At 35.9% G+C, this 14332-nt stretch overlaps 1 protein-coding gene across 3 annotated transcripts in view; it reads left to right on the top strand.

Moving 5' to 3' along the window:
• Nucleotides 1-11868, top strand: part of LOC127972100 (beta-1,3-glucosyltransferase) — a 59318-nt gene extending 47450 nt beyond the window's left edge. Inside the window, exons 7-15 of one of the 3 annotated variants that reach the window (XM_052575388.1) lie at nucleotides 565-701; nucleotides 1038-1101; nucleotides 2141-2272; nucleotides 3347-3416; nucleotides 5767-5880; nucleotides 8157-8256; nucleotides 8400-8519; nucleotides 11065-11209; nucleotides 11358-11868. In XM_052575388.1, the coding sequence (XP_052431348.1) occupies nucleotides 565-701; nucleotides 1038-1101; nucleotides 2141-2272; nucleotides 3347-3416; nucleotides 5767-5880; nucleotides 8157-8256; nucleotides 8400-8519; nucleotides 11065-11209; nucleotides 11358-11516 (1041 nt within the window). In that variant the 3' untranslated portion in view covers nucleotides 11517-11868. The remainder of the gene's footprint in view (nucleotides 1-564; nucleotides 702-1037; nucleotides 1102-2140; nucleotides 2273-3346; nucleotides 3417-5766; nucleotides 5881-8156; nucleotides 8257-8399; nucleotides 8520-11064; nucleotides 11210-11357) is intronic. The other 2 variants (XM_052575389.1, XM_052575391.1) reach the window with 2 other exon arrangements.
• The last annotated feature ends 2464 nt before the right edge of the window (nucleotides 11869-14332 follow it).

Genomic DNA, 14332 nt, shown 5'->3' with positions numbered 1-14332 from the left:
CTGTTGAACACAGCGCCACCAGTAAGAACTTTTCTATGAATAAACCATTCAATTCATTTTTCCCCAATGTAGTTATGACAATGTCACTGTCACTTAATGGAAACTTATTTCCACCACAGAAAAATCAAAAAGGATAATTGTGGCATTTTATGTAAAAGTCAGAGCTGTGAGATATATAGTAAATGCAGTTCTAAAGAAGGGAAGAATTATGAGATAAAAAGTGGCAATTACCTTTTCTATTTTTTATTCTGTGACAGAAAAAAAAGTTGAATTGCAAGATGTAAATTTAAAGTTATGAGCCTATTATTGGGAGATATAAACTTACAATTCTGAGGAAAGAAAGTTAGTGAGTCACAGTTAACTAGTCAGACACCTTCCATAGTCGCTAAATTATATTACTGTATTGACTGTGTTGAGGAAACAACCTCAAGAAGTTTGTAATCAGAAACTGTTATATATTAATGTCTGACACCATCACGTAATAGCATCTGAACGAGCTGTGACACTGTGATTTAGCCTGAGATGACCATCACAGTCTGAGTGATCTCCACATTTTGTCCTCAGGAGTGGTTTCTTGGCAAGCCTCTACATGATGAAGAGTCCACCATCATCCATCATTATGCTTTCTCTGAGAACCCTGCGGCTTTCGAGTACCCAGACTTCTCTGCAGGATGGGCGCTTAGCATCCCTCTTGTCAACAGGTTAGAAAAAGACACCCTCTGCTGAACTGCTGTCAAAAGCAAATCCCATTCCAGAATGACATGTTTTAATAGATAATATATTTCAAATTGTATTATTCATGCAAACGGTTTTTCAAAGCTGGAATATCTGCAATGTTAAAGTGATGATATCTGATACCATGGTAGTTTGATATAAACCATGACACTGAACAATTGCAGTGGACATGTATTATGGTGTTTACATAGTATTCCAGTGTACTTATATTATTTTTTGAAACCATAAAATGCCCGTATGAACAGGTATTGTGTGTATATTTTTGCATTTTTATGACTAATCTGAGTTATTTCACATTTTAGGTTGACAAACAAAATAGAAGAGGAGCCATTAAAATCAGACTTCACCATAGATCTCAAACATGAGGTGAGAATTTTTTAAGGAGTATGTTTTGGGATGACGGTTGACTGACTGTATTTATATGAAATTGATTCCATTGTCGATTAAAGTGTGCACTAAGAAAAATTATGTGATTAAATAGTTGAAATCTATCACCTTAGAAACAAAAATATTACAATTTATAGAGAACATTATGCATAAGTTAAATAAAGGATTCTTCCCATGTGGTCCCCATAGTCTCAAAAAAACACGAGCTTCATTGTATTATTAGTGTGTTTGTTCTTCTTCAGCTCTTTCCCTGCGGAGTCCCCACAGAGCTGAGGACAGACAGTCTTATCATTTATAAAATACATCTTGAGAACCCCTTTGACTTGAAACTACTGAAACATTCTTTAAAGTATCTAATTTTGTGTTCCACAGAAGAAAGAAAGAGATGCGGATGAGTATATTGGCTGAAAATGTACTCCTCCTCATGTCACCTGTGATGTAGATGAGTTTGTTCCTTCATGATTCATCAGAGCAGATTTGGAAATGTAGCTTGCTCACCACTGGATTCACTGCAGTGAATGGGTGCCGTCAGAATGAGAGTCCAAATAGCAGATAAAAACAGCACAATAATCCACTCCAGTCCGTCAGTTAACGTCTTGTGAAGTGAAAGATCAAGATGCTTCTAGCTAAAGTATGAGTTTATTATCCTTAATGATACTTTAAGTAAAAAAGTGATTTGGTCTGAATCAGGAGAGAAATATGCACAGATCAATGACCATTTACAAGCAAAAACAGTTCTAAACAAATATGTTGGTAGATTTTGATGTCAGGAGATAACGGTGGCTGGGTTGTTTTTTAAACTGGATTATTGTGATGTTTTTATCAGCTGTTTTCACTCTTAATGGCACCCATTGACTGTGGAGGATCCATTGGAGAGAAAAGGATGTAAAGCTAAATTTCTCCAAATCTGTTTGGATGTAGAAAAAAAACTCTTGGATGACCTGAAGATGTGTACATTATCAGCCAATTTTCTTCTTTTTTTTATGTTTTAATAAGTCATTGTTCTTTTGTCCTGCAGGTGGCGCTGTACATCTGGGAGGACGGAAATGGACCTCGACTGACTGGGGTTCCAGAGCTTTGCACGCTACCAGAGCATAATCCAAGAGCTCAGTACTGTGCCACCACTGTCAGCAGCCAATCACCACTGTGTGTAGGTTACCTCCACAACGAGCACTTAACACACCTGTCACACACACCTAATCAGTATGTGGAGAAGGCTGACAGGAGAGGAGGTGCAAACCTCGGGAAGAAATGATGAATGTGATTTGTGCTGAAATACTTTGGATAAAATCACTTGCTAAATGAATAATGAAATAGTGTGTCAGAGTTTACACTTGAGTGACAGAATACCATATTACTTTAACTTTAAGAAGATTATTTTTTTTGTATGTTTGTGTTCCACAGAACAAGGTCTTAAGATAATACTTTTCCATTTGATACATAATGTTTTCCTTTAAATAACAGCATATCTAATAGCCTTGTGTGTATGCAATATATATGTTCACATATATTACCATCAACTGCATCTATTTCCATTTTAAATATTACAGTCTAATTGAGTGCCACTTTGAGGTTTTAATTGTGAATATTATAATGTATTTTAAAAATTAAACAACTAAAATATTTACTAATAAAATATATCATATATAATAATTTATATTCCAACAGAATAATTAAGGGAAGCTACATGATTCGTCCCCTTGGAATTATAAGGTTCTATCTGACATATTCTTATTCTGTGACAATTTATTTACATTATGTGATGTTTTATTTTAAGTTTTGTACATTTTGGGATTTTTTATTGAAAAAACAAAAAGGTTCTATCTACAGAAGTCTATGGAATACAAAAATTTGAAGCTCAATATCTCAAAACTACTGAGAACGCAGACAGAAACTTATAATTCCAAGGGGACGTATTTTAAATAACAATGCATATTTTTCAACAGCCGGCTATTCAAAAGGTACACAAGTTTCATGGCCTGTAAGAAAAAAAAAATTACGTTATATAATATGTAATATTATGTTCTTTATCTGTTTGCTTATTTTAAGAGCACTACAGTTAATTCAATTCATTTATTGCATAGTTATCTGCATCCTTCTCCGTTTGTAGATTATTTTACTCTTAATAATAATGTATAATTTAAAATAACTTAATGATGACTACATACCATTGAGAATTATTTAATCATTCAAAACTTTTCTTTTTTCACCTGTGTGTCCCCAGGGCCAGCCTGTTAAGAGCGACAACATCTTTGTAGCGGTGAAAACTTGCAAGAAATTCCATTCCGACAGAGGTGAGTGGTGCGTTCCTGATCATCAGTGCTCCTAAATCCGAGTTCAGACTGCACCATTTTCAAAGTATTCGGGTCACTGTTCTTTTCACACTGCATGACTATATTGGCCAGCATTCAGTCACTGCTGTGTTCACACTGCACGATGGATCGGCGACCGAAGGTTTCACACTGCATGTCTTTACAATAGGAAGAATCGCCGACATAGGACAACTCTGTCTGGCACGCAAACTACTTTTCACAACCCAACACACGCAAGATGTGACAAGAAAACAATGCGATATCACGCGTGCAAGACCGGAGTTCTCACGTGAGACTGTGATTATTATAGAAAACCAGAAAAAGAAAAGAAGATTATGGAGGAGGAAATGGTTGAGGAGACGCGAGGAACAAGGATTGTGTGTTCTTATATCATGCATGCTTGCTGTGGTCTATAACTCCTCCCCGAACTACCCGCTGCTCGGTTTCTTTCTCTCTCATTGGCTGTCGGTCATCACCTATGTAGTTTTAAGTCAGAACACTTTTCAGACAGCATGATTTTGAATCGCCCACAGGTCCAGATATTTAGCATGCCAAATATTTCACAGGCATCGGCGACTCGTCTGTGATTCTCTCAGATCGCGTCTTTGCTCATTCACACTGTGTGATTGTCACGCGCGTGAGCGAGCACCAATTTGCCTGTGATTTCGGGCATTTGTCTGCGATTTCTCAAAACCTGTCGGCGAGCCAAAACTGGGCTAAAATCATGCAGTCTGAACGCGGCTTAACACACACGCCACCACCTCGCTCTCAAGGGTCCTCCCGTTCTTCACAAGAGCACATAGTCATGATATTGTGTGTCAGAGGCTATGCGAAAAGTTACGTGTGGCTTCTCAAACCCTGCAAGTCTCCGCTTCCACCGCTCAAGTCTGCTGATGGAGTCCAAAGATCTTCTTGCTTTAACAGTTCAGCAAGCATCACTGTTTGACCTCTAAAATGACTCCGTATTGAGAGATCTTTGGCTGAGTCCCCCAGTGGACATCAGTCCTGTCTTCTCTCCACTATTAGAGCCCTTCACGGCAACTCTGGGCAGACGCTAAGCACCAGGCATCAATTCAAACTTAATAAGACAGATAAAGTTTTGCAGTTTGAATTCAGAGAACCATCTGGCAAGGACACCTCAGTTGCATCTAATTGCACCGATTATTATAATTATCTCTCGCGAGTCACTTTGAGTTTTAAGGATGTTATTAGAAGGAGCATGTTAATTTGAGATCCATCTTTTCACACTGAGGACAACTGAGGGCGTCATTTGCAACTATTACAGAAGGTTCAAACACTCATTGATGCTCCAGAAGGAAAAACAGTGCATTACGAGCCAGGGGTGAAAACATGTTTTCTTCTGTAGCCTCTGAAGGGCAGTACTAAGTGTATAAAATATGATATTTAACCAAAATAAGAAAAATGTCTTATATCTCCATTCTGTTCAAAAATTTTCACCCCCATATCTTAATGCATGTGTTTTGGGGTTTTTTTCTCTCTGGAGCATCAGTAAGCATTTGAACTTTCTGTAATAATTACACACGAGTCCCTCAGTTGTCCTCAGTGTGAGAAGATGGACTTCAAAATCATGCAGTCATTGCTGGAAAGGGTTAAAATACACAAAAATACTGCAAAACCAAAGTATTTGTGGGACCTGAAGGATTTTTCTGAAGAACAGCTGGCAGTTTAACTGTTCAGGACCAACAAGGGACTTATGCACAACTTCACTAAACAAAAAACAAAGCTGTGGATCTTTCAGGTAGCAACACAGTATTAAGAATCTAAGAAACTTTTCAACAGGGTCATTTTTATAAATTCAGCCGTTATTTTCTCTTGTGGATTATATGTAAGCATCTTTTATATGAAATATCTTATTCAGATCAGTATTAAATAAACTATAACATGCATTTTGTATGATCCCAATTATTTTAGTGAATGAATTAACATTTTGCAGATTCTGAAAGTGGGATGTAAACCTTTGACTTCAACTGTATTTCCTGTATTAATTTATATTTAGATAAAACTGCTGCTGTATCCACAAGTCTTGTTATAAATAGAGGCTTCTGTATTACAGTCTGAACAGCTTGTTACAAATCTGATACTCTCTTAACTGCAGAATGTTGTTCTGCTACTGATGGTTTGGACATAATGGCATTATAATGGATTGCATTCACATCATGTGTTTGTTTTCATGGGTTAAATTTCATTTGAACTCCAGTATTAAAAAACGATATCTAAGATCTTTGATATCAAATGTTGATCACTCTCAGCCCTGGACCATAAAGTAGGGGTGTTGAAGTATTGATTGATTCTCTCTGTTCCCATACAACAGTTCCTGTGGTGAAGAAAACGTGGGGTAAACAAGCATCTCTGCTGGAGTATTACAGTGATTATGCCGATCCCGCTATACCCACCATTAATCTGGGAGTGCCAAACACAGAGAGGGGTGAGTTATTGAATACGTTTTCATACTTGATATTTTCATTGTGTGTGAGATGTGTTGTTAAATAAGGTTTAGGAATGGTTACTGGCATTTTCCACAAATAAGGTGCAAACTTTGGTAAAAATGGTTAAAACCATTTTTTTTTCAACAGAACTCTACTCTTTTGTATAGATAGATAGATAGATAGATAGATAGATAGATAGATAGATAGATGGATAGATGGATAGATAAAATCTATTTTAATATTTTATTTAATCTTCTTATGATAAAGCTGAATCTTCAGCATCATTACTCTAGTCTTCAGTGTACAGTAACATGATCCTTCAGAAATCATTCTAATATTCTAATTTGGTGCTCAGGAAACATTTCCTATATTGAAAACAAATGTATTGGTACTTTTGTAACATTATAAATGTCTTTACTTAAAGTAATGCATCCTTGTTCTATAAAATGATACATTTTACTGACCTCTAAACTTTTAAGCAGTAGTGTATGCCTGATACAAACATATGTTCTGTACACATTAAAACCTATTTGAAAGATGTTATTAAAATACATTTATAATACTAAATAGAATGGCTAGCAGAGTTTCAATCTGATGCAGCTAGTTCTTGGGTGTATTCACAGTTATAAGTAATTTTATGATATTTTTAATAGCATGTAATGCGTCAAAATTTGAGACGTTCATTACAGTTAGTCATTACAGTTATGAAAAAGTTTTTTTACTACAATTAATGGAATTTATTTCAAATGTTTTATGCTGTTATGATTTGTTAGAGTCATAGATAGATAGAGTCATTTATTTATTTACCTTTATTTAACCAGGAGAAGAAAATGAACATAAAAGTACATTCGTCTAGCACTTCAGGCTGGATCAAGTATTGGCTTATTGGAGTCTAAAGACAGATTGAATAGAGGTATTTGACTAGAGGTATAGAGTTTTGGCTGTTTCCTGATGTTTAGAATTAAATATAACAAGTTAATATAAGAAACAGTCAGTAAATGCTATGTGCTCTAGAGTCAACTTTCAGCATCTATTTCTAATCCTGCCAAGTCAACCCACAAGTCATATGCCAAACAAACGCACGAGCACCTCCGTTTCCTCTCTGGAGGCGCGTTCTGTCTTTGCGCTTGCAAATTCCACCATGTAAATAGCAATTCCGCCATGGCAAGATCACAACTGGCACTTAAAGGGAATGGGAGATGAGACTCTGATTGCATGTTATACCCAAAAAACACCCATTACTTTCTAAGAGAATAAGGACAACCCATTTTTAACCCATTCATGTGCCTGGGCTCACCTACTTTTTTCCCGTCGTTAAACTAGCAAAAGTGGATTCGGACACACACCCTGAGTCCACCTGCGCCGTGCACTTTAGACCATGCACTTAGATCATTAAAATAGGGCCCTAGAAATGGAAGTTAAGTCAGAATCACAAAGTGGGACGTACACTTTCATTTTCTCTACTGGAGACTTTCAATTTGCCATTATGTCCATTCAGCTGAGCAACTTAATTCAATAGAATGCCCTCTAGCACTCTCTTTTCTGCTGTTTTTTTTTTCCAACACTATTTCAAAAGTGAAACTTTATTTGAAGTAGCTTCTGATGAGTCAGTTGTTCGTTTGATCACCTTCTCTGTCCATTTTGATGTTAAAAAGCTCTTGGCGCATTCTGTTCCCATGTTCTCCATACTTGTTTATTTATAAGGGTGTTAATTGACATGATGTCTCTAAGAACCCTCTTCAATGAATTCTATATATTTTCTCTTTTGTTCTTGTTGTCAAATCATAGCAGGATTCTTGTTTTTGATAGTGATGAAAGAGAGGGATCAAAGACATCTGTCTGTCTGTCTGTCTGTCTATCTATCTATCTATCTATCTATCTATATTCTGCTCTCTTTCCTTAGCCTTTATAGTCGCTGATGCTTTTGTATCTTTCTGGTGTTATTGAACCCAGTGCGGTTTCTTTCTTCTGTACTAAGCGTACAGTTCCTTCAGGGTCTTCCATTCTCCTGACGGTGCACATTCTCTATTCAATATCACAATCTGATGATGTGCTTAGGATAACATTTCCCTCACATACTCGCTATCACATCATGTCTGCGATATTTATCCAAAGGGTAAAGGTCTCAGCAAAGTCAGACAAAGTCAACTCGCCTCTGGGTATTAAAAAAAACATAAGGTAGCTGGATTTGAAGAACATTGATTATGTTTTGAAAGGTGCTTGCTGACTTTTCTTGTTCGTTTCCAACACATGAAGTACTTTTATCTGCTTGCAGGTCACTGTGGGAAAACATTCGCCATCTTGAGGAGATTTTTAAGCAATCACGTGCCTAATACCGATTGGCTGTTGATTGTAGATGATGATACTCTTATAAGGTGAGTCTATTCAGCTGTCAGTTTGTGTACATTTAGGCAACATATGCCTGTTGTCTGGAAAATGGCATGATTTTACAAGGAATCTGTGGTGTTTGTAGCAATTTACACGTTGGTGGGTGGCATAATGTGTTTGGTTCTCACAGCTTGCCCAGACTGCAGGCCTTGCTGAGCTGCTATGACTCCAGTGAGCCGGTGTGTCTGGGAGAGCGCTATGGGTATGGACTGGGTCAGGGAGGATACAGTTACATCACTGGTGGTGGGGGGTGAGTGTCTGCTTCACTGTGAAAAAAAAAAAAAAAAAAAAAGCTTTTTGACATTATTTGATGTAACGATGTGTCCCAAACACATTTAAAGCTACAAGGTGAGTTATATTGGACACTTTTGTATAAATTTAAATGAATCATTAATAAGCTGAGAGAGAGAGAAAGAGATGTTATAATTTATTGATATGGGATATTTTATTATGCATGCTTTTTTACTCTATTTTTAGATTTAGATTTAGATCATTGTTGTACCCTTGTTGAACACTTAGTTATTCTTCGTTTAAAAAACGTAAAAATAGTAACACTGTTAAATGCAATGTTCCACAAATCTAGTATACATCTATAAATATTTATTTTCATACTGTATATTGTAATATTGTGATGCATACATTTACTTTCATTTTCTTTTGTGTGTGTGCTTAAATGAAATGGTTTTTACAGTAGTATCGATAATTTATCAGTTTTAGATCATTATTGCTCACAATTGTAATATTGACATATCCCTAATTTGAAGTCCAAAAAACAATAGAGTAGTAAAATAGTGTTTTCAACCATTTAATTATATTCATTATAATAAATAAATATATAATTTAGGATACTGCTCACTTTTCAGGCCCTATGTGACATGATTGCAAGTTCTTCCCAAAGTGTAAAAACTTCATATTTAAAAATGTTTTGCTACATATTAAAAAAAACAACAACAATGCAATAAATAGGGGAAAATAGTCCAAAAGTTAAATAATAAAAGAAAATTGTGAATATATAAGTGTGTAATCCTGTTTTAAATTCACAACATATTGCATTATTTTATAACCATTTAGTTATATTTGGAAAAATGAAAACTTACCAAAAAAATAGGATGTTTAAGCTGAAATCATTTTAACATATTGTTTCCCCTTAATAACTATTATCTTTATCGGAAACATTCTTTAATCTGAAACTGAATCATGTTTTATTAAATATATCAGCATTCCCAGTTTCTGTTAATAAAAAAATATGAAAACAAGCATCATTGTCATAAATGCAGCAGTTTTATTCAAGTTTATTTGTATAGTGCTTTTTACGATACAAATCATTGCAAAGCAACTGTACTGAAAATTAAGTTTCTACAATATTTAGTAGTAGCTTATAAGTGGTGATCAGTTTATGTGTAAATGACAGGAATTTTCTGAAGAAGTGTATACAAGACAGTTAACCAGCAGTTGAACATTATTAATGACGAACATTATTAACAGATGAACATTATTAACAGCAATTATAATGTGATTGCATAGTAAGTAGCAATATTTGTTAGTTCTGCATGTTGTTTCAGGGTAAGCATCATCTGATGTCCTCCTGAGGGGTCAGCATCATCTCTTCTCAGGTGTTCTGGATCCAGACTGGAGCTTGTGTAAATCCTAGTACCTCCCGTGGCAAAACAGAGAAACAAATAGAGACATCATTAGCGTAGCTGCTGTTCCAACAAAGGAAAACTAATTAGTTTAACCCAAGCTAAAGAATAAGAATGCGCATTTGATCAGATATAACTACACTCACAATTTAAGAGATACATTATTCGAATGCTTGGCGAAAGAGATGCGTTTTTAATCTACATTTAAATGGAGAGAGTGTGTCTGAATCCCGAAAATTATCAGGAAGGCTATTCCAGAGTTTGGGAGCCAAATGCGAAAAAGCTCTAACCTCCTTTAGTGGAATTTTCTATCCTAGGAACTACCAAACGTCCAGCGTTTTGTGACCTTAGAGAGTGTGATGGATTGTAGCGTGGTATAAGGCTAGTTAGGTACGCAGGAGCTAAATCATTTGGAGCTTTATAGGTAAGTAATGATAATTTGTAACTGATATGGAACTTAATAGGTAGCCAGTGCAGAGACTGTAAAATTGGGGTAATATGATCATATTTTCTTGACCTGGTAAGGACTCTAGCTGCTGCATTTTGGAGTACCTGTAGCTATCCAGTATGATGGGCCTTCAGATGTTACTCAGTATGCCTTCAAATCAAAAAGATGTGAATCACTTAACTCTTTTTTTATATCATATATATATATATATATATATATATATATATATATATATATATATATATATATATATATATATATTTATATATAAACATCTTCCTGTCCCTGTGATGTCTTCACATACCAAATGGTGGAAATACATAATTTGTTTATAAATACAAACAGTCATCAATGATGTTAAAATCCATTGCCATGCCGACAGTGTAACATTACAATTCACAGAGGTGAAGACAAAGTGCACCAACCAAAGTTGCAAACTGAGCCCTCTAATTTTGCCCCCCTACAGATAAATGCCCTCATGCTGTGCACTTTGCCTATTCACAAACAGTTCCTGCAGAAATGAGCTTACCGTAAATTACTGTGTGGTTAGTGCACATGCAACAACCTCTTGTGTGGGATTCACAAACCCCACAATGATAAATCAATTTTCCATATCACAGCACTCAATAAAGGTGTATTCAGTTGTTTTTGGCATCCCGCATTGGAGAAGTCGAGTATTCTGTTCTGCTGTGTTGTGTCTCATACAGGATGGTATTCAGTCGAGAGGCTGTGGTCCAGCTGTTGGCGAGCGGCTGTAAGTGCTACAGTAATGATGCTCCTGATGACATGGTTTTGGGCATGTGTCTCAATGCTCTACGAGTTCCTGTCACACACAGTCCCCTCTTCCACCAGGTACACAAACATACATTTTAATCTAATCTAAATAAGGAAACATCACGGACCCTTTTTAATGCACCAAATAACTGGACGTTAGGAACAGCAGTAGTTTCACTGGGTTACACTAATCCTATCTTTTCCTTATTTTCGAATTCTGTCTCAGGCTCGTCCAGAAGATTACGCAAAGGATTTTTTGGCCCACCAGACACCCGTTTCCTTCCACAAACATTGGAACATAGATCCTATTGCAGTGTTCAATAAGTGGTTGAAGAATGACAAACACACAGAAGGACTACAGAAAAGCACTAAGGATGAATTATAGTGTCTGTGTTTGTGTGTGAGAGAGTAGTAATGTGTGTATCTCTGGTCTGTGTCATCAGTGTGCGTCCTTCATTCTTCTTATGTTTTCTATATAGTGAATGTTGCACAAACATGAATGGAAGGATGCCTTCTGGTCTGTATGAATGTTCTTAGCTGTGTTTTCTTGGGAGTTGCATGTCTTAAATGTTTGTTGGAGAAACATGTCTGAAATATTTATATTACACGATTATCACAACCTGTTCAAGGTTATTTGTAGGTTTATTTTTAAACACTTTTGATATGTAAAAGATTGGAATTATTTGTGAATTATAATATTGGAATTTATGATAAACTTCAAATCCTGTTGCCTTAAATCTGTTTTTGCAGTGTCCTGATTTCAGTATTAAACTCAAAACCAGCTGAATCTCATAACTAATGAGACTGTCATGAAGCACTTGTGTTGTGTGGTCATTTTAGGCCCACAGTGGTGAACTGAGCCAGAAATAGTAACAAAATAAAATGCTTATGATGAATCACTATGAGGAACATTATTATTTGAAAGTTAATGATGTTTTGAAATGAATGTACTGTAAATGTCAGATGATGTTTCCATGGTGATGAACATCATCTTAAAGGGGACATCACATGCTCATTTTAACAAGTTGGTATGATTCTATCCAACTTTTTTCCTGACGTGAAAATGGGCGCCGCCATTTGTAAATTCTATGGGTCTAGGTTCCAGTCTTATTTGCTTCCAGCTATTTTTAACTGTACAAAACAGTTTGTTTTGCTGCTTGAAATTGACAATTGATGTGTCCTATCATATTATTTTAATCTGTTATCTTAAGAATACAAAGGTTTGTACTGCAAACAGTTTTACCGTTTACTGCACATTGTTATTCTCCTCGTTATTTACGTAGGCTTACTTTCGCGTTGAGGAAGGTGGATAGGGTCTCCGTGACAAGTCTATAACATACTTTGATTAAAATGTCTCAGTGGCTGTTTTACTTTGTCAAAAACAGCTCTGTTCACAGCGACCTGTTTCGGTGCATGTCCTTTGATAATGAGCTAATGCTCACCCCTCCTCAAACAATGGTGGAGTCCTTACTATGTTTCTGAAAAAAATATCTTAATTTGCATTCCGAAGATGCAGAGGTGGGTAGTAACGAGTTACATTTACTTCGTTACATTTACTTGAGTAATTTTTCGGGGTAACGAATACTTTTCGGAGTATATTTAAAGATGGGTACTTTATACTCTTACTTGAGTACATTTTTTGGGAAAAATCTGTACTTTTACTTCGTTACTGTGGGCGACGCCCCTCTCGTTACTTTATCTTAATGCAATAAATGCTTCAGTTTATTCCAAACGCGCCGTCTACTTTTCTCTGGACAATGAGCGATGCCCATTCGCGAATGATTCATTCTTTTGAGTCAACTCTGTTCAAAGGCTTGATCAAACCAATTGGCAAACGAGTGAATTGGTTCATGAATCAGTTTGATTGAGTCGTTCAGTTCCATGCTGCACGCGCTGAGCTCTGAAGCGGTTCACTCAGAGTTGTAACGTTTAAGAATATTAGCAGCGTTGAAAACGGGGCTATGGAACTGCACTGAATTGAAAGCTAATCTGCAAAGGCTATTATTTGCTTGCGATGGAGATCCTTATTAGATGAACGCGTGTGCTGTCTACTGTTTAACAGGTAATAACTTGGGCTACATTCGATTACAGTACACGATACCACTGTGACATTAGTTTGTTGTACGTGTGTGGCTTATAACAGGTTGAATGCAGCTTCCAAAAGACAAAGAATAGCCGATTAAGATTTTATTAATTTTAATACAATCACACCAGTGCGAGTACGTTCAGCAAGTCATATCATCAGCTGCTAAATTCAGATCTGTGATCGCTTGCTGGCGCTGAGCCAGAGACAGACGCGTTTTTACAGCGCTGCGCATTAACCAATCACACACGGTTCTGTTGAGCTTTTGAATGCAATGGCCAATCAGAGGTGTTCCGATGAGTCATCGCTGAAATGCCGGTGCTTCCTTCACTCGCTCACTTACTGAATACCTCTTTCTGCCGAATTCTCTCGTCAGAAACAACAAAGTGCAGATGTGTGTACGAATCTATAATTAAGATATTGATTTCACAGTGTTAACAGTTTCAGTGATTTTAATGGTAGTTTCTGAGAGTGAATGAAATCTAGACTGTCAGTGAAAATTATGTTTAATAATGTAAATGTTATTTGCTCTCTTTCTGAACAATGAAAGATTAGTAGCAATATTTATATCACATTAATTTTCAATGTTAAATTCACATTTAAAATAAAGTCAGTCATATTAAAAATATGTTATGGCATGATACCTATATTTGTTACTTAAATAAACAGACAGGGTTTTATAATAAATTACATAAATTAGATTAAAGGCTGATGAAATATATACATTTATACACACACACATACATTACATACATTTTTTGTCTATATATCTATATAAAAAAAGGCTCCGTATATATATGACCCAAAGTAACTAGTAACTAACTACTTGAGTAGATTTTTTATCCGATACTCTTTTACTCTTACTCAAGTAACTATTCAAGACTAGTACTTTTACTTTTACTTGAGTAAATATTTCTAGAATTACTTTTACTTTTACTTGAGTAAAGTTTTTGGGTACTCTACCCACCTCTGCGAAGATGAACAAAGGACTTATGGTTTTGGAACAACGTGAGGGTGTGTAATGACAAAATTTTCATTTTTTTTGAGCTAACTATCCCTTACTGTCGAAACTTCCTCAATGAAATGCTAATTACTAATTTTTAGGTAAATGATAGATA

Source organism: Carassius gibelio, chromosome B15 (genome assembly GCF_023724105.1).
Source record: "Carassius gibelio isolate Cgi1373 ecotype wild population from Czech Republic chromosome B15, carGib1.2-hapl.c, whole genome shotgun sequence".
Lineage (NCBI taxonomy): Eukaryota > Metazoa > Chordata > Actinopteri > Cypriniformes > Cyprinidae > Carassius > Carassius gibelio.
This window is presented reverse-complemented; position numbering and strand designations above follow the sequence as displayed.